Below are 20013 nucleotides of genomic sequence, written 5' to 3' on the forward strand. Positions count from 1 at the left end.
AGGAAACATGAGGGTGAAAAGGAGGGAAATGTGAGGGGAAATGGGAGGAAAACACGAGGAAAAAAGAAAATGTGAGGTGAAAAGGCAGGAAGTGTGAGAGGAAAAAGGGAAAAAATGTGAGGGGAAAAGTGAGAAATGTGAGGAGGGGAAAAGGGAGGGAAACGTGAGGGACAAAAGGGAGGGAAATGTGAAGGGGAAAGGGAGGGAAATGTGAGGGGGAAAAGGGAGGGAAATGTGAAGGGGAAAGGGAGGGAAATGTGAAGGGGAAAAGGGAGGGAAATGCGAAGGGGAAAAGGGAGGGAAATGTGAGGGGGAAAAGGGAGGGAAATGTGAGGAGAAAAGGGAGGGAAATGTGAAGGGGAAAGGGAGGGAAATGTGAGGGGGGAAAAGGGAGGGAAATGTGAAGGGGAAAGGGAGGGAAATGTGAGGGGGGAAAAGGGAGGGAAATGTGAGATCTCCTCCTCCCCAGTTCCCTCTCCTGTTCCCGGTGCAATCCCAGGCTCCCCATTCCCAGATCCCCCCCAGTTCCAAGTCAGCCCCGTTCTCAAACATCCCCCAAATCCCAGCCCCTCCCCAATCTTTTCTTCCCCCAACAGACCCCAAATTCCCCAAATTCCCCCCAAATCCCAAACGTCCCCAGATCCCAAATCCCAAATTTTTTAACTCTGTGACTCAAAAGTGGGGAAAATTCTCATTTTATTGAGCAAAGCAAAAATGGAACGAGGGAGGCCGGGCTGAGGGACCCCAAATTGGGGGTGGCTGGGACACCCCAACCCCGGGGTGTCCATGGGGGTCCAGGGGTGTCCAGAAGGTCCTGGTGGTTCCTCTGAGGTTCTCCTGGTGCCCACGAGGTTCTGCTGAAGGTTCCTCAGGTCTGTGAGGGGTTCCAGAGGTTCCTGTGGGGTTCTGGCTGTGCCTGTGGGGTTCTGGCTGTGCCTGTGGGGTTCTGGCTGTGCCTATGGGGTTCTAGAGGTGCCTATGGGGTTCTAAAAGTGTCTGCCAGGATTTGGGTATGTCTATAGGGTTCTGAATGTGTCTATGGGCTTTCTAGAGGCATCTATGGGGTTCTGCAGATGCCTGCAGGATTCTCAGGCCGTTCACACATTTCCAGGGCTGTTCTTGAGGCCCTGAAGAACATCCTGCAGGGTCTCTCTTGGACCTGTCTCCTTCTCACTTCTCTTGGACCTGTCTCCCTTGACATCCCAGGGTTTCTCCCTCTCAGCTCCCCGGGGTTTCTCCGCCTCAGCTTCCTCCCCCGATTCTTTCTGTTCCTCCACCTCCACCCTGATGGCCGCGCTCCTGCCCCTGGCCATGGTGGCCGTCACCGTGATGGGGCCATGGCTCAGCTGCACTTTATCCTGGTTTTCCTTGAGGATGACGCAGGGGAACATGGAGCTGTTGGCAGAGCCCTTGGAGATCCTGACCAGGCGGTCATAGGTGGTCTCCAGGTCCTTCCTGTGAACCTTGTCCAGGGAGAGTTCCAGGCCCATCTCCACGGAGAATCGGTTGTAGTCGATGGGGTTGGAGAAGTAGATGGCCAAGGTGAAGGAGTCGACCTCGTAGGCCAGGACCCCGTTACAGCCCAGAACACCGATTTGTTGGTGAACTTGCAGCTGCTGGAGGAACCCGGGGGCACCGAGGACTTTGGGTCAAGGAGGACGTGGCCGCTGAAGAAGTGGGTCCTGGAGAGAGGAATTGAGGGGTGGGAACATGGGGAGATGGTCCCACCACCACGCGGAGCTGCTGGGACCTGAGAGATGACCCCAAACCCTGGAGATGATCCCGGCCCAGGAATGGAGATCCCAGCCCAGGATGGAGATCCCAGCCCAGGATGGAGATCCCGGCCCAGGATGAAGATCCCACCTGGAGCTGCCCCCCAGCACCCCAAGAGCCCCCACAAGGTCCCCCCCAGCCTCACCTGGGGTCCTTCAGGGCGATGTTCTGGGTCTTGTTGACGACCTCGATTTCCACAAAGCGGCTGATGTTCACCCCCATGCTGGATCAGGATCTCCTCAGCTCCCAAATCTCCTCAGCTCCGGGATCTCCTCAGCTCCGGGCTCTCCCTGCTTCCAGAACCTTCTCCCCCACTCCGGGCTCTCCTCCCGCTGTTCCCAGCACAGCCGGGGCTCTTTCCCCTCTCCCCAACGACCTCCTCAGGATCTACGGAACTGATTCCCACCACTGAGCAGGACTTTCTGTTTCACTTGAGCTTTCCCAAGCCCCATCCCTTCCTTCCTCATTTTGACTCAGAACTGCGCAAGAACGGACCCAAAATTCACCCAAATTTGGAGAATCCCGAAAGTCACCCATCCCAAGATGCCCCTGGCTCGGGTGGGACGCACCTGGAACAGGTACCTGGGTTCAACTCAAGAGTTTAATGACTTAAACCAGTTCCACTGGAGATTTTAGCCAGTTAAACCAGTTCCACTGGAGATTTTAGCCAGTTAAACCGGTTCCACTGGAGATTTTAGCCAGTTAAACCAGTTCCACTGGTTTATTTCTCCAACAGTTAACCAGTTCTGTTGGAGAAATAAACCAGTTCAACCAGTTACATTGCAGAGTTAAACCAGTGATACCAGTTACACCAGTTAAAGCTGTTACATTAGAGAATTAAACCAGTGACACCAGTTAGTTACACTGGAGAAATAAACCAGTTACAGCAGTTACACTGGAGAATTAAACCAGTTAAACCAGTTACTCCTGTTAAACTGGTTTTGGTAGAGAAATAAACCAGCTGGACCAGTTACACTGGAGAATTTACCTAGTTAAACCAGTTCTGGCAGAGAAATAAACCAGATGCACTCAGTACACTGGAGAATTAAACCACTTACAACAGTTACACTGGAGAATGGAAAAGGGCAGGAGAAGAGGCAGGAATTGTGACAAGAAAAAGGGCAGAAAATGTGAGGGGAGAAGTGGGAAAGGTGAGGGGGGAAAAGGGAGGGAAATGGAAAGGGGGAAAGCGAGGAAATGTGAGGGGAAAAGGCAGGAAGTGAGAGAGGAAAAAGGGCAGAAAATGTGAGGGGAAAAGTAGTGAGAAATGTGAGGGGAAAAGGGCAGGAAATATGAGGGGGAAATGGAGGGAAATGTGAGGGGAAATAGGGAGGAAGAAACAAGGAAAAATGCCAGGAAATGTGAGGGGGAAAGGCAGGAAGTGTGAGAAGAGAAAAGGCAAAAAATGTGAGGGGGAAAGTGAGAAATGTGAGGGGGAAAAAGGGCGGGAAACGTGAGGGGAAAAAGGGCAGGAAACGTGAGGGGGAAAATGGGGGGAAATGCGAAGAGAAAAGGGAAGAAAACACGAGGAAAAATCCAGGAAATGTGAGGGGAAAAGTGAGACATGGGAGAGGGAAAAAAAGCAGGAAACGTGAGGGGAGAAAAGGAAGGAAACGTGACAGAGAGAAGAACAGGAAACGTGAGGGGGAAAAGGGAGGGAAACATGAGGAGAAAAGGGGGGGAAACACACGCAAAAAAAAGCCAGGAAATGTGGGGGGAAAAGGCAGGAAGTGAGAGAGGAAAAAGGGTAGAAAATGTGAGGGGAAAAGTGAGAAATGTGAAGGAGAAAAGGGCGGGAAACGTGAGGGGAGAAAAGGGCGGGAAACGTGAGGGGAGAAAAGGGCGGGAAATGTGAGGGGGAAAAAGGGCAGAAATTGTGAGGGGGAAAGTGAGAAACATAAGGGGGGAAAAAGGGAGGGAAACATGAGGGGGAAAAGGGCAGGAAATGTGAGGGGGAGAAAAGGGAAACGTGAGGGAAAAATGGGGGGAAACGTGAGGGGGGAAAAGGGCGGGAAACGTGAGGGAACAAAAGGGCGGGAAACGTGAGGGGGAAAAGGGAGGAAAAATCGCAGAAAAAAAAGACAGAAAATGTGAGGGGAAAAGTCAAAAATGTGAGGGGGAAAAAGGGAGGGAAACTTGAGGGGGGGAAAAGGGAGGGAAAGTGAGGAGAAATAGGGAGGAAGAAACAAGGAAAAATGTCAGGAAATGTGAGGGGAAAGGGCAGGAAGTGTGAGAGAAAAAAGGGCAGAAAATGTGAGGAGGAAAGAGAGAAATGTGGGGGGAAAAGGGGGGGAAATGTGAAGGGGAAAAGGGAGGGAAATGTGAAGGGGAAAAGGGGGGGAAACATGAGGGGGAAAAGGGAGGGAAATGTGAGATCTTCTCCTCCCCAGTTCCCTCCCCTGTCCCCGGTGCAATCCCAGGCTCCCCATTCCCAGATCCCCCCCAGTTCCAAGTCACCCCCGTGCTCAAACATCCCCCAAATCCCAGCCCCTCCCCAATCTTTTCTTCCCCCAACAGACCCCAAATTCCCCCCAAATTCCCCCCAAATCCCAAATCCCAGATGTTTTAACTCTGTGACTCAAAAGTGGGGAAAATTCTCATTTTATTGAGCAAAGCAAAAATGGAACGAGGGAGGCCGGGGTGGGGCACCCCAAATTGGGGGTGGCTGGGACACCCCAACCCCGGGGTGTCCATGAGGGTCCAGGGGTGTCCAGAAGGTCCTGGTGGTTCCTCTGAGGTTCTCCTGGTGCCCCCGAGGTTCTGCTGAAGGTTCCTCAGGTCTGTGAGGGGTTCCAGAGGTGCCTGTGGGGTTCTGGCTGTGCCTGTGGGGTTCTGGCTGTGCCTGTGGGGTTCCAGATGTGCCTGTGGGGTTCTAAAAGTGTCTGCCAGGACCTGGGTATGTCTATAGGGTTCTGAATGTGTCTATGGGCTTTCTAGAGGCATCTATGGGGTTCTGCAGATGCCTGCAGGATTCTCAGGCCGTTCACACATTTCCAGGGCTGTTCTTGAGGCCCTGAAGAACATCCTGCAGGGTCTCTCTTGGACCTGTCTCCTTCTCACTTCTCTTGGACCTGTCTCCCTTGACATCCCAGGGTTTCTCCCTCTCAGCTCCCCGGGGTTTCTCAGCCTCAGCTTCCTCCCCCGATTCTTTCTGTTCCTCCACCTCCACCCTGATGGCCGCGCTCCTGCCCCTGACCATGGTGGCCGTCACCGTGACAGGGCCAGCGCTCAGCTGCACTTTATCCTGGTTTTCCTTGAGGGTGACGCAGGGGAACATGGAGCTGTTGGAGGAGCAGCCCTTGGAGCTCCTGACCAGGCGGTCGTAGGCGGCCTCCAGGTCCTTCCTGTGAACCTTGTCCAGGGAGAGCTCCAGGCCCATCTCCACGGAGAATCGGTTGTAGTCGATGGGGTTGGAGAAGTAGATGGCCAAGGTGAAGGAGTCGACCTCGTAGGCCAGGACCCCGTTACAGCCCCAGAACACCGATTTGTTGGTGAACTTGCAGCTGCTGGAGGAACCCGGGGGCACCAAAGGCTGGGGGTCACTGAGGCTGTGCCCGCTGTAGAAGTGGGTCCTGGAGAGAGGAATTGAGGGCTGGGGTCATAGCGGGGTGGTGGGAGCACGTGGAGATTGTCCCAGCACCACGGGATCTGCTGGGAGCATTGGGAGGAGCTGGGACCTGGGAGATGATCCCAGACCCTGGAAATGATCCCAGCCCTGGGACACGATCCCAGCCCTGGGACACGATCCCAGCCCTGGGACACGATCCCAGCCCAGGATGGAGATCCCACCTGGAGCTGCCCCCCAGCACCCCAAGGGTCCCTCTGGTGTCCCCCCAGCCTCACCCGGGGTCCTTCAGGGTGATGTTCTGGGTCTTGTTGACGACCTCGATTTCCACAAAGCGGCTGATGTTAAACCCCATGCTGGATCAGGATCTCCTCAGCTCCGGGATCTCCTCAGCTCCCAAATCTCCTCAGCTCCCAAATCTCCTCAGCTCCGGGGTCTCCTCAGCTCCGGGGTCTCCTCAGCTCAGGCTCTCTCTGGTTCCAGACCCTTCTCCCCCACTCCGGGCTCCTCTCCCTGGTTCCCGGCGCTGCCGTTGCCGTTCCTCCCCAGCCGCTCCCTCGGGTCCAGGGCACCAACGGCTGCCCCTGATCGATAACGAGAGCTCCATAACGAGAGCTCCATAACGAGAGTTCAATAACGAGAAGTCAATAACGAGAACTTTCACTTTCACCGGGGCCTTCCCACGCCCCGCCCCTTCTTTGCCATGGAATTCATTCCAGTGAAACCGGTGCAACCGGTTTGTTTCTCTACCAGAACTCGTTTAACTGGTGTTACTGGTTTAACTGGTTTAATTCTCCAGTGAAACTGGTGTAACTGGTTTGTTTCTCTACCAGCACCAGTTTAATTGGTCTAACTGGTTTACTGATTTAATTCTCCAGTGTAACACTTATACCTGGTTTAATTCTCCAGTGTAACTGGTGTAACTGGTTTATTTCTCTACCAGAACCCTTTTAACTGGTGTTACTGGTTTAACTGGTTTAATTCTCCAGTGTAACTGGTGTAACTGGTTTATTTCTCTCCCAGGCCTGGTTGAACTGGTTAAACTGGTGGAACTGGTATCACTCTGTCCCTAACCCAGACCCCAGACCCTTTCCCGGGCCCAGGGCTCCCCCTCCCAAATCCCCACCCCAGCCCTGCCTCTAAGCCCAGCCCCTCCCAATCCCAAGGCTCCTCCTCCCTGATCCCAAATCCCATTTCTTAAAAAAATTCTTTGGACCAAGCGCAAGAATTTCCCATTTTATTGAGCAAGGTCCTTGGTGGCTCCCCCGAGGTTCTCCTGGTGCCCCTGAGGTTCTGCTGAAGGTTCCTCAGGTCTGAGAGGGGTTCCAGAGGTGCCTGTGGGGTTCTGGAGGCACTTATGGGGTTCTGGCAGTGCCTGTGGGGTTTCAGAGGTGCCTGTGGGGTTCTGGAGGTGTTTTGGGGGTTCCATAGGTTCTGATGTCATTCTGGCGGTGTCTCCAGGCTTCTAGAGGTGCTTATGGGGTTCTAGCAGGTGTCCAGAGCTGCTTATGGGGTTCTAGAGGATCCCACAGCGGGAGGGTTTTAGATTTTGCAAATCATAAATGAAGGACTCGCGTTCCTCCAGCTCTATGTCGACGTATCCCAGCTCCAGGAACACGTCAGCCGTCACATTGTAGGGACCGGCACTCAGCTCCAGAAGCACCTTCTTTTTGCTGGAGAACTCAGCGCGGGACGAGGTCGTTTTATTGAAGTTGGGAGGATCGTCCTGCGATTTCATGCGGGAAAAGGTTCGATCCAAATTGCACAGGTGAGTCTTGTCCAGGGACAGCTCCAGGTGCAGCACGGTGCGGAAATCGTCCTCCTCCAGGGGGATGGACATGAAGATGGCCAAGGTGAAGGACTCGGCCTCATAGACCAGGAGCTGCTCGATGATCTGGCTGCCCAGGAGGTCGGCGTTGCTGGAAATCTGGCAGGAGTCAGAGGAATCAGGGGGCAACCATGGCTTGAGCTGGGGGGACTTCTGTCCTCTGGGGGGGAAAACAGGAGGGGTGGGATCAGTGTGGAGAAAGGCGGGGTCACTGGGAGGTGCTGGGAGCACTGGGAGATGGAACAAGGCCTGGAGGTGATCCCAAGCCCTGGAGGTGACCCCAAGCCCTGGAGATGATCCTAAACCCTGGAGATGATCCCAGCCCAGGATGAAGATCCCAAGCCTCGGAGGTGATCCCAAACCCTGGAGCTGATCCCAAGCCCTGGAGCTGATCCCAGTTCTGGAGGTGATCCCAAGCCCTGGAGATGATCCCAAGCCCTGGAGGTGATCCCAAGCCCTGGAGGTGATCCCAAACCCTGGAGATGATCCCAAGCCCTGGAGCTGATCCCAGCCTGGGATGTGATCCCAAACCCTGGAGATGATCCCAAGCCCTGGAGCTGCCCCAAGCCCTGGAGCTGATCCCAAGCCCTGGAGCTGATCCCAGTTCTGGAGGTGATCCCAAGCCCTGGAGCTGATCCCAAGCCCTGGAGGTGATCCCAAGCCCTGGAGGTGATCCCAGCCCTGGAGCTGATCCCAAGCCCTGGATCTGATCCCAAGCCCTGGATGCGATCCCAGCCCTGGAGGTGATCCCAAGCCCTGGAGCTGCCCCAAGCCCTGGAGCTGATCCCAAGCCCTGGAGATGATCCCAAGCCCTGGAGGTGATCCCAAGCCCTAGAGGTGATCCCAAACCCTGGAGATGATCCCAAGCCCTGGAGCTGATCCCAAGCCCTGGAGCTGATCCCAGCCTGGGATGTGATCCCAAGGCCTGGAGATGATCCCAGCCCAGGATGAAGATCCCAAGCCCCGGAGGTGATCCCAAGCCCTGGAGATGATCCCAAGCCCTGGAGATGATCCCAAGCCCTGGAGCTGATCCCAAGGCCTGGAGCTGATCCCATCCCGGGATGAAGATCCCACCTGGAGCTGCCCCCCGACCCCTGCACCCTGAGGGTCCCTCTGATGTTCCCCCATCCTCACCTGTGGTATTTCAGGGTGGTGTTCTGGGTATAGTTGGAGATCCGGAGCTTCAGAGACCCCTGGTTCTGCTCTTCTGCCATCCTGGCACAGGATCCTCCCAGCTCCGGGATCTCCCGGGCTCAATTCTCTCCCTTCTCCCGCACTCCGGGCTCTCCTCCCGCTGCTCCCGGCGCTGCCGGGTTCGCTCGCTCCCGGTTTCGGACCCTCCGTTCCCGTTTCCCGCACGTTCCGCGATTCCCCCGGAAATCTCCAGTTTCGATTCCGCCCAAAACCCGCCCCAAACCCTCCTATAATCCCTCAAACCCTCCCAAATCCTCCCAAACCCGCCCCCAACATACCCCAAATCTGGCCCCAAGCCCGCCGCAAACCCGCCCCGAACCCTCCCAAACCCTCCCAAAATCTCCCAAACCCGCCCCAATCCCGGCCGTTTCCTCCTTCCCCCCACAGAATTTCGGCACTTCCCAATCCCGCCCCCTTCCTCCTTCCCCCCACAGAATTCCGGCCCCGTTACAGAATTCCGTAGGAACGGACCCAAAACTTCCCGGGGTTTTGTCCCGGGATGGCCCCGGCTCGGGAGGGACGCACCTGGGGCAGGTACCTGGGGGTGCCCCGGGGCGGGTTTGGGGTCCCTGCGAGGGGCACGGGACGGGGTTGGGCTGGTTTAACTGCTGTAACCGGTTTATTTCCCTACCAGAACCATTTTAACTGGTCTAACTGGTCTAACTGGTTTAATTCTCCAGTGTAACTGGTGTAACTGGTTTATTTCCCTACCAGAAGCACTTTAACTGGTGTTATTGGTTTAACCGGTTTAATCCACCAATGTAACTTTTGTAACTGGTTTATTTCTCTACCAGCACCAGTTTAACTGGTCTAACTGGTTTAACTGGTTTAATTCTCCAGTGTAACAGTTATACCTGGTTTAATTCTCCAGTGTAACTGGTGTAACTGGTTTCATTCTCCTTTGTAACTGGTGTAACTGGTTTATTTCTCTACCAGCACCAGTTTAATTGGTCTAACTGGTTTAACTGATTTAATTCTCCAGTGTAACTGGTGTAACTGGTTTGTTTCTCTACCAGCACTGTTTTAAACTGGTGTTACTGGTTTAACTGGTTAATTGTCCAGTGTAACTGGTGCAACTGGTTTAATTCTCCAGTGTAACTGCTGTAACTGGTTTAATTCTCCAGTGTAACTGCTGTAACTGGTTTATTTCTCTACCAGCACCAGTTTAATTGGTCTAACTGGTTTAGCTGATTTAATTCTCCAGTGTAACTGATGCAACTGGTTTATTTCTCTACCAGAACCATTTTAACCGGTGTTACTGGTGTAACTGGTTAATTGTCCAGTTTAACTGTTGTAACTGGGTTAATTCTCCTTTGCAACTGGTGTAACTGGTTTATTTCTCTACTTGAACCCTTTAAACTGGTGTAACTGGTTTAACTGGTTTAATTCTCCAGTGTAACTGGTGTAACTGGTTTGTTTCTCTACCAGCACCATTTTAACTGGTCTAACTGGTTTAACTGGTTAATTCTCCAGTTTAACATCTGTAACTGGTTTAATTCTCCAGTGTAACTGGTGCAACTGGTTTATTTCTCTCCCAGGCCTGGTTGAACTGGTTAAACTGGTGGAACTGGTATCACTCTGTCCCTAACCCAGACCCCAGACCCTTTCCCGGGCCCAGGGCTCCCCCTCCCAAATCCCCACCCCAGCCCTGCCTCTAAGCCCAGCCCCTCCCAATCCCAAGGCTCCTCCTCCCTGATCCCAAATCCCATTTCTTAAAAAATTCTTTGGACCAAGCGCAAGAATTTCCCATTTTATTGAGCAAAGCCAAAAGGGGATGGAGGGAGGTCGGGGATCACAGGATGGGAGAGCGGAGGGGTCTGGGACAACCCAGCCCGGGGTGTCCGTTCTGCCCACAAGGTCCTGGTGGTGTCTCTGAGGTTCTTCTGGTGCCCGTCAGGTTCTGCTGAAGGATCCTCTGGGGAGCCGGTGGGGTCCTAGAGGTGTCTGTGGGGTCCTAGAGGTGCCTATGGGGTTCTAGAGGTGCCTGTGGGGTCCTAGAGGTGCCTGTGGGGTCCTAGAGGTGCCTATGGGGTTCTAGAGGTGCCTGTGGGGTCCTAGAGGTGTCTGTGGGGTTCTAGGGGTGCCTATGGGGTCCTAGGGGTGCCTGTGGGGTCCTAGAGGTGTCTATGGGGTCCTAGAGGTCCCTATGGGGTCCTAGAGGTGCCTATGGGGTTCTAGGGATGCCTATGGGGTTCTCGAGGTGTCTATGGGGTTCTAGGGGTGCCTATGGGGTCCTAGAGGTGCCTATGGGGTTCTAGAGGTGCCTATGGGGTCCTAGAGGTGCCTATGGGGTTCTAGCGGTGCCTATGGGGTCCTAGGGGTGTCTATGGGGTTCTCGAGGTGCCTATGGGGTCCTAGAGGTGCCTATGGGGTTCTAGCGGTGCCTATGGGGTCCTAGAGGTGCCTATGGGGTCCTAGAGGTGCCTATGGGGTTCCAGAGGTGCCTGCAGGATTCGCAGGCCACCCAAAAGGTTCCAGGACTGCCAGGATTTCCCGAAGAAGTTGCCGCAGGATCTCACTTCTCTTGGACCTGGCACTCTTGACATCCCAGGGTTTCCTTGTCTTGACTTCCTCCACCTCCACCCTGAGGGCAATGTTCCTGCCCCTGGCCATGGTGGCCGTCACCGTGACGGGGCCATGGCTCAGCTGGGCTTTCTGCTGGTCTTCCGTGAGGGTGACGCAGGGGAACATGGAGCTGTTGGCAGAGCCCTTGGAGCTCCCGACCAGGCGTTCATAGGTGGTCTCCAGGTCCTTCCTGTGAACCTTGTCCAGGGAGAGCTCCAGGACCATCTCCACAGGGAATAGGTCGTAGTGAATGGCATTGGAGAAGCAGATGGCCATGGTGAAGGAGTCGGCCTCGTAGGCCAGGACCCCGGTACAGCCCCACAACCTGGAGCTGCTGGTGAACTTGCAGCTGCTGGAGGAACCCGGGGGCACCAAAGGCTGGGGGTCACTGAGGACGTGGCCGCTGTGGAAGTGGGTCCTGGAGAGAGGAATTGAGGGGTGGGAACATGGGGAGATGGTCCCACCACCACCGGGAGGTGCTGGGACTTGAGAGATGATCCCAAACCCTGGAGATGATCCCGGCCCCTGGAGATGATCCCAGCCCAGGATGGAGATCCCGGCCCAGGATGGAGATCCCACCTGGAGCTGCCCCCCAGCACCCCAAGAGCCCCCACAAGGTCCCCCCCAGCCTCACCTGGGTTCTTCAGGGTGATGTTCTGGGTCTTGTTGACGACCTCGATTTTCACAGAGAGGTTGCTGCTTGGCATCATCCTGGCTCTGGGATCTCCTCAGCTCCGGGCTCTCCTCAGCTCCGGGATCTCCTCAGCTCAGGCTCTCCCTGGTTCCAGAACCTTCTCCCCCCACTCCGGGCTCTCCTCCCGCTGTTCCCAGCACAGCCGGGGCCGTTTCTCCCCAAAAAAAGACCCCGTTTGAAATCAAACTGACCAAAAACAGTCACCGATTTTTCGAGAGCTTTTGCTTTCACTTCTGCTGGGAATTTCCCAAACCCGGCCCCTTCTTCCTTCCGCTCGAATTTCGGCACTTCCCAAACCCGGCCCCTTCCTTCCTTCCCCCCACAGAATTCCAGCCCCGTTACAGAATTCCATAGGAACGGACCCAAAGCTTCCCGGGGTTTTGTGCGTGCCCTGTCCCGGGATGGCCCCGGCTCGGGAGGGACGCACCTGGGGCAGGTACCTGGGGGTGCCCCGGGGCGGGTTTGGGGTCCCTGTGAGGGGCACGGGACGGGGTTGGGCTGGTTTAACTGCTGTAACTGGTTTATTGCTCTGCCACAATTCATGCAGCTGGAGTAACTGGTTTGATTGGTTTAATTCTCCAGTGTAAGTGGTGCAACTGGTTTGTTTCTCTACAAATCAACCAGTACAACCAGTTCAACCAGTACAACCAGTACAACCAGTTCAACCAGTACAACCAGTTCTGCTGGAGGGATAAACCGGTTACACCAGTTCCATTGGAGAAATCGACCAGTGCAACCAGTCCAACCGGTGGCAACCGGTTCCACCAGTTCCACCAGTTCCACAGTACAGCCAGTTCCACCAGTTCAACCAGTTCAATGAGTTCAACCAGTTCCACCAGTTTCTGTTGGAGGGGTAAACCAGTTACACCAGTTCCATTGGAGAAATCAACCAGTGCAACCAGTGCAACCAGTTCCACCAGTGCAACCAGTACAACCAGTTCCACCAGTTCCACCAGTTCCAGCAGCACAACCAGCTCAACCAGTTCAATGAGCTCAACCAGTTCAACCAGTACTGTTGGAGGGGTAAACAGTTACACCAGTTCTTCCACTGGAGAAATCAACCAGTACAACCAGTTCAACAGTTCCACCAGTTCCACCAGTTCCACCAGTTCCAACCAGTTCCACCCAGGACACCCAGGGGTCGGTGACTTCCGGGATTCTCCAAACCCGGCTCAGTTTTGGGTCGGTTCTCGCGAGTTTGGAGACAAAAGGAGGAAGGAAAGGGGCGGAGCTCGGGAAGGTGAAAGTGAAAGTTCTCCCCGGTGGAGGGAATCGGCTCCGCTGACCCTGAGGAGGTCCCTGGGGAGAGGGGAAAGAGCCCCGGAGTGGGGGAGAAGGTTCTGGAACCAGGGAGATCCCAGAGCTGAGGAGATTTGGGAGCTGAGGAGATTTGGGTGCTGAGGAGAGCCCGGAGCTGAGGAGATTTGGGAGCTGAGGAGATCCCGGAGCTGAGGAGATTTGGGAGCTGAGCTGATCCTGGAGCTGAGAAGATCCTGGAGCTGAGGAGATCCTGATCCAGCATGGGGGTGAACATCAGCCGCTTTGTGGAAATCGAGGTCGTCAACAAGACCCAGAACATCACCCTGAAGGACCCCAGGTGAGGCTGGGGGGGACCTTGTGGGGGCTTTTGGGGTGCTGGGGGGCAGCTCCAGGTGGGATCTTCATCCTGGGCTGGGATCTCCATCCTGGGCCGGGATCATCTCCAGGGGCTGGGATCATCTCCAGGGTTTGGGGTCATCTCTCAAGTCCCAGCTCCTCCCGGTGGTGCTGGACCATCTCCCCATGTTCCCACCCCTCAATTCCTCTCTCCAGGACCCACTTCTTCAGCGGCCACGTCCTCCATGACCCGAAGCCCTCGGTGCCCCCAGGTTCCTCCAGCAGCTGCAAGTTCACCAACAAATCGGTGTTCTGGGGCTGTAACGGGGTCCTGCCTACGAGGCCGACTCCTTCACCTTGGCCATCTACTTCTCCAACCCCATCGACTACAACCGATTCTCCGTGGAGATGGGCCTGGAGCTCTCCCTGGACAAGGTTCACAGGAAGGACCTGGAGACCACCTATGACCGCCTGGTCAGGATCTCCAAGGGCTCTGCCAACAGCTCCATGTTCCCCTGCGTCATCCTCAAGGAATCCCAGCACAAAGTGCAGCTGAGCCATGGCCCCATCACGGTGACGGCCACCATGGCCAGGGGCAGGAGCGCGGCCATCAGGGTGGAGGTGGAGGAACAGAAAGAATCGGGGGAGGAAGCTGAGGCTGAGAAACCCCGGGGTGCTGAGAGGGAGAAACCCTGGGATGTCAAGGGAGACAGGTCCAAGAGAAGTGAGAAGGAGACAGGTCAAGAGAGACCTGCAGGATGTTCTTCAGGCCTCAAGAACAGCCCTGGAAATGTGTGAACGGCCCGAGAATCCTGCAGGCATCAGCAGAACCCATAGAGACCTCTAGAAACCCCATAGACACATTCAGAACCCTATAGACATACCCAGATCCTGGCAGACACTTTTAGAACCCCATAAGCACCTCAAGAACCCCATAGGCACATCTGGAACCCCACAGGCACAGCCAGAACCCACAGGCACAGCCAGAACCCCACAGGAACCTCTGGAACCCCTCACAGACCTGAGGAAACCTTCAGCAGAACCTCGTGGGCACCAGGAGAACCTCAGAGGAACCACCAGGACCTTCTGGACACCCCTGGACCCTCATGGACACCCCGGGGTTGGGGTGTCCCAGCCACCCCCAATTTGGGGTCCCTCAGCCCGGCCTCCCTCATTCCATTTTTGCTTTGCTCAATAAAATGAGAATTTTCCCCACTTTGAGTCACAGAGGTAAAAAATTTGGGATTTGGGGGAATTTGGGGGGAATTTGGGGGAATTTGGGGTCTGTTGGGGGAAGAAAAGATTGGGGAGGGTCTGGGATTTGGGGGATGTTTGAGAACGGGGGTGACTTGGAACTGGGGGGGATCTGGGAATGGGGAGCCTGGGATTGCACCAGGGACAGGGGAGGGAACTGGGGAGGAGAAGATCTCACATTTCCCTCCCTTTTCCCCCTCACATTTCCCTCCCTTTTCCCCCCCTCACATTTTCTGCCTTTTTTCTTCTCACACTTCCTGCCCTTTCCCCTCACATTTCCTGACATTTTCCTTGTTTCTTCCTCCCTATTTCTCCTCACATTTCCCTCCCTTTCCCCCCCCTCACGTTTCCCTCCCTTTTTCCCCTCACGTTTTCGACTTTTTCCCCCTTGCAATTTCTGCCTTTTCCCCTCACATTTTCTGTCTTTTTTCCTCGATTTTTCCTCCCTTTTCCCCTCACATTTCCCGCCCTTTTGTTCCCTCACGTTTCCCGCCCTTTTCCCCCCTCACATTTCCCGCCCTTTTCCCCTCACATTTCCTTTTCTCCCTCACATTTCCTGCCCTTTCCCCCCCCCCATGTTTCTGTCCCTTTTTCCCCCGTTTTTGCCCCCATTTCCCCGCTGACATTCTCACTTTCCCCCTCACAATTTCTGCCCTTTTTCTTCTCATACTTCTTGCCTTTTTTCCTCGTGTTTTCCTCCATTTTCCCCTCACGTTTCCCTTTTCTCCCCCTGACATTTTCTGCCCTTTCCCCCCCCTTACGTTTCTCACTTTCCCCCTCACAATTTCTGCCCTTTTTCCTCTCACAATTCCTCCTTTTCCCCCTCACGTTTCCCACCCTTTTCTCTCCTCAGGTTTCCCTCCCTTTTGTCCCTCACATTTCTCACTTTTCCCCTCACATTTTTTCCCTTTTTCCTCTCACACTTCCTGCCTTTTCACCTCACATTTTCTTTTTTCCTCATGTTTTCCTCCCATTCCCCCTCGCGTTTCCCTCCTTTTCTCCCTCATGTTTCCTGCCATTTCCCTCTCACATTTCCCTTTTCCCCCCTCACATTTTCTGGATTTTCTCCCTCACATTTCCCTCCTTTGTCTCCCCTCACGTTTCCCGCCCTTTTGTCCCCTCACGTTTCCCTCCCTTTTCCCCCTCACATTTCTCACCTTTCCCCTCACATTTTCTACCCTTTTTCCTCTCACATTTCTTGCCTTTTCCCCTCACATTTCCTGGATTTTTTTTCCTTCTTTTTCCCTCCCTTTTCCCCCTTGCGTTTTCCCGCCATTTTTGTTCCCTCACGTTTCCCTCCCTTTTCTCCCCTCATGTTTCCCACCCTTTTTCCCCCCCTCACATTTCGCACTTTTCCCCTCACATTTTCTGCCCTTTTTCCTCTCTCACTTCTGGCCTTTTCTCCTCACATTTCCTCTCTTTATTCCTCATGTTTTCATCCCTTTTCCCCTCAGGATTCCTCGCTTTCTCCCCACACATTTGCCCCCATTTTCCCCCTCACGTTTCCCGCCCTTTTTCCCCCCTCACATTTCTCACTTTCCCCTCACATTTCTGCCTTTTTTCTTCTCACACTTCCTGCCTTTTCCCCTCACATTTCCTGGCATTTTTCCTTGTTTCTTCCTCCCTATTTCCCCTCACATTTCCCTCCATTTCCCCCTCATATTTCCTGCCCTTTCCCCCTCACATTTCTCACTACTTTTCCCCTCACATTTTCTGCCCTTTTTCCTCTCTCACTTCCTGCCTTTTCCCCTCTCATTTCCTGGATTTTTTTCCTTGTGTTTTCCTCACTTTCCCCCCTCACATTTCCCTCCCTTCTCCCCTCATGTTTCCCGCCCTTTTTCCCCCTCCTGGAACACTCCAGAACCCCCACAAGCACCTCCAGAACCTTGTAGGACCTTCTAGAACCCCACAGACACTTCCAGAACTCTGTGGAACCCTCGAGAACATTGTGGAACACTCCAGAACCCCCATAAAGCGCCTCCAGAACCTTGTAGGACCTTCTAGAACCCCATAGGCATCTCCAGAACCTTGTAGGACCCTCTGGAAAGCCATAGGCACCTGCAGAACCGTGTGGAACCCTCCAGAACCCCGTAGACACTTCCAGAACATCGTGGAACCCTCAAGAACATTGTAGACACCTCCAGAACCCTGTAGACATCTCTAGAACATTGTGGAACACTCCAGAACCCCATAAAGCACCTCCAGAACCTTGTAGGACCTTCTAGAACCCGATAGGCACCTGCAAAACCTTATGGAACACTCCAGAACATCATGGAACACTCCAGAACCCCCATAAGCACCTCCAGAAACCTTGTAGGACCCTCTAGAAACCCATAGGTACCTGCAGAACTGTGTGGAACCCTCCAGGACATCGTGGAACCCTCCAGAACCCCCTAAGCACGTCCAGAACCCTGTAGGACCTTCTAGAACCCCATAGGCATCTCCAGAACCTTGTAGGACCCTCTGGAAAGCCATAGGCACCTTCAGAACATCGTAGACACCTCCAGAACCCTGTAGACATCTCTAGAACATCGTGGAACCCTCTAGAACCCCATAAAGCACCTCCAGAACCTTGTAGGACCCTCTGGAAAGCCATAGGCACCTGAAGAACCTTGTGGAACCCTCTAGAACATCATAAACACCCCCAGAAACTTGTAGGACCTTCTAGAACCCTGTAGACACCTCCAGAACATTGTGGAACCCTCCAGAACCCCCATAAGCACCTCCAGAACCTTGTAGGACCTTCTAGAACCCCATAGGCATCTCCAGAACCTTGTAGGACCCTCTGGAAACCCACAGGCACCTGCAGAACCGTGTGGAACCCTCCAGAACCCCACAGACACCCCCAGAACTGTGTGGAACCCTCGAGAACCCCATAGACACCTTCAGAACATCATGGAACACTCCAGAACATCATGGAACACTCCAGAACCCCCATAAGCACCTCCAGAACCTTGTAGGACCTTCTAGAACCCCATAGGCATCTCCAGAACCTTGCGGAACCCTCCAGAAACCCATAGGCACCTCCAGAACATCGTGGAACCCTCGAGAACTTTGTAGACACCTCCAGAACCCCCATAAAGTGCCTCCAGAACCTTGTAGGACCTTCTAGAACCCCATAGACACCTGCAGAATCTTGTGGAACCCACCAGAACCCCGTAGACACCTTCAGAACCATGTGGAACCCCCCAGAACTCCACAGACACCTCCAGAACATTGTGGAACACTCCAGAACCCTCCAGACACCTTCAGAACCGTGTGGAACCCTCTAGAACCCCCATAAGCACCTCCAGAACCTTGTAGGACCCTCTAAGAACCCCATAGGCACCTGCAGAACATCGTGGAACCCTCGAGAACATCGTAGACACCTCCAGAGCACTGTAGACATCTCTAGAACATCGTGGAACGCTCTAGAACCTCATAAAGCGCCTCCAGAACCTTGTAGGACCCTCTAGAAACCCACAGGCACCTGCAGAACATCGTGGAACCCCCCCAAACCCCACAGACACCTCCAGAACCGTGTGGAATCCTCTAGAACCCCCATAAGCACCTCCAGAACCTTGTAGGACCCTCTAGAGCCCCACAGACACCTCCAGAACATTGTGGAACACTCCAGAACCCCCATAAAGCGCCTCCAGAACCTTGTAGGACCTTCCAGAACCCCATAGGCACCTGCAGAACTGTGTGGAACCCTCCAGAACCCCACAGACACCTTCAGAACATCGTGGAACCCTCAAGAACATTGTAGACATCTCTAGAACATCGTGGAACCCTCCAGAACCTTGTAGGACCTTCTAGAACCCCATAAGCACCTCCAGAACATCATGGAACCCTCCATAACCACCTCCAGAACCTTGTAGGACCTTCTAGAACCCGATAGGCACCTGCAGAACCTTGTGGAACCTTCCAGAACATCGTGGAACCCTCCAGAACCCCACAGACACCTCCAGAACATCGTGGAACACTCCAGAACCCCCATAAGCACCTCCAGAACCTTGTAGGACCTTCTAGAACCCCACAGACACCTCCAGAACTGTGTGGAACCCTCCAGAACCTCGTGGAACCTTCTGGAACCCCTCACGCACCTGAGGAACCTTCAGCAGAACCTCGGGGGAGCCACCAGGACCTTCTGGAACCTTCTGGGCCCTCATGGCCACCAGGAGAAGCTCAGGAGAAACTTCCAGAACCTTCTGGGCCCTCATGGACACCGGGAGAAGCTCAGGAGAAACTTCCAGAACCTTCTGGGCCCTCATGGAGACCTCGGGGCGTCCTCGTGTTCCTCGCTGGATTTTGGGTTCCCACCCCAAAGTCTCCCAGCCCCTTTTTTTTGTTTTTTCTTAATAAAATTTGGATTTTTGACCCCAAAATTCCCATTTTTCGACCCTCCCAAACCCCAAAATTCCCAATTTTCCCAAAATTCCCAATTTTTGCCCCTCCCAGACACCAAAATTCCCAATTTTTGTCCATCCCACACCCCAAAATTCCCAATTTTCCCAAAATTTCCATTTTTTGACCCTCCCAAACCCCAAAATTCCCAATTTTCCCAGAATTTCCATTTTTTGCCCCTCCCAGACACCAAAATTCCCAATTTTTTTATCCCACATCCCAAAATTCCCAATTTTCCAAAAATTCCCAATTTTTGTCCCTCTCAACCCCCAAATTCCCAATTTTTGTCCCTCCCAGACACCAAAATTCCCAATTTTCCCAAAATTCCCAATTTTTGACCTTCTCAAACCCCAAAATTCCCAATTTTTACCAAAATTCCCAATTTTTTTTATCCCACATCTCAAAATTCCCAATTTTCCAAAAATTCCCAATTTTTGTCCCCCTCAATCCCAAAATTCCCAATTTTAGTCCCTTCCAGACCCCAAAATTTTCATTTTTTGACCGTCCCAAACCCCCAAATTCTAAATTTTTTACCAAATTTCCCAATTTTTGTCCCTCCCACACCCCAAAATTCCCAATTTTTGCTAAAATTCCCATTTTTCCCCCAAATTCCAAATTTTTGCTAAAATTCCCAATTTTTTACCACCCTAAACCCCCAAATTTCCCATTTTTTTATCCTCCCAAAATTCCCAATTTTTGTCCTCCCAAACCCCAAAATTCCCAATTTTCCCAAAATTCCCAATTTTTGTCCCTCTCAACCCCCAAAATTCCCAATTTTTGTCCCTCCCACACCCCAAAATTCCCAATTTTTGCTAAAATTCCCAATTTTCCCCCAAATTCCAATTTTTTGCTAAAATTCCCAGTTTTTTACCATCCTAAACCCCCAAATTTCCCATTTTTTTTATCCTCCCAAACCCCAAAATTCCCAATTTCCCCTAAAATTTCCATTTCTGACCCTCCCACACCCCAAATTTCCCAATTTTTGCTAAAATTCCCAAATTTTTACCACCCTAAACCCCCAAATTTCCCTTTTTTTACCCTCCCAAAATTCCCAATTTTTGTCCCTCCCACACCCCAAAATTCCCAATTTTTGCTAAAATTCCCAATTTTCCCCCAAAATTCCCAATTTTCCCCCAAAATTCCCAATTTTCCACCTCC

At 53.4% G+C, this 20013-nt stretch overlaps 2 protein-coding genes across 2 annotated transcripts; both read right to left on the reverse strand.

Annotated features, from left to right (window-relative positions):
- Positions 1-4756: 4756 nt before the first annotated feature.
- Positions 4757-6129, reverse strand: LOC143696668 (uncharacterized). The gene is made up of 2 exons (XM_077193253.1): positions 5617-6129; positions 4757-5345 (listed from the first exon to the last, which is right to left on the reverse strand). Exons 1-2 carry the CDS (start codon positions 5691-5693, stop codon positions 4757-4759), a joined length of 666 nt encoding a protein of 221 aa, XP_077049368.1. The 5' UTR covers positions 5694-6129.
- A 406-nt stretch (positions 6130-6535) lies between these two features.
- On the reverse strand, positions 6536-8574 carry LOC143696680 (uncharacterized). Its single transcript, XM_077193285.1, has 2 exons — positions 8301-8574; positions 6536-7326 (listed from the first exon to the last, which is right to left on the reverse strand). Exons 1-2 carry the CDS (start codon positions 8378-8380, stop codon positions 6855-6857), a joined length of 552 nt encoding a protein of 183 aa, XP_077049400.1. The 5' UTR covers positions 8381-8574; the 3' UTR covers positions 6536-6854.
- Between the last annotated feature and the right edge of the window lie 11439 nt (positions 8575-20013).

Source organism: Agelaius phoeniceus, chromosome 37, assembly GCF_051311805.1.
Source record: "Agelaius phoeniceus isolate bAgePho1 chromosome 37, bAgePho1.hap1, whole genome shotgun sequence".
In the NCBI taxonomy this organism is placed as follows: domain Eukaryota; kingdom Metazoa; phylum Chordata; class Aves; order Passeriformes; family Icteridae; genus Agelaius; species Agelaius phoeniceus.

Excerpts from the sequence above, each read along its gene's own strand:
- LOC143696668 (XM_077193253.1), bottom strand. The coding sequence starts at position 5,693 with ATGGGGTTTAACATCAGCCGCTTTGTGGAAATCGAGGTCGTCAACAAG. Across the intron at positions 5,346-5,616 it reads ATCACCCTGAAGGACCCCGG|GACCCACTTCTACAGCGGGC; the intron begins GTGAGGCTGGGG and ends TCCTCTCTCCAG.
- LOC143696680 (XM_077193285.1), bottom strand. The coding sequence starts at position 8,380 with ATGGCAGAAGAGCAGAACCAGGGGTCTCTGAAGCTCCGGATCTCCAAC. Across the intron at positions 7,327-8,300 it reads ACCACCCTGAAATACCACAG|AGGACAGAAGTCCCCCCAGC; the intron begins GTGAGGATGGGG and ends TTTCCCCCCCAG.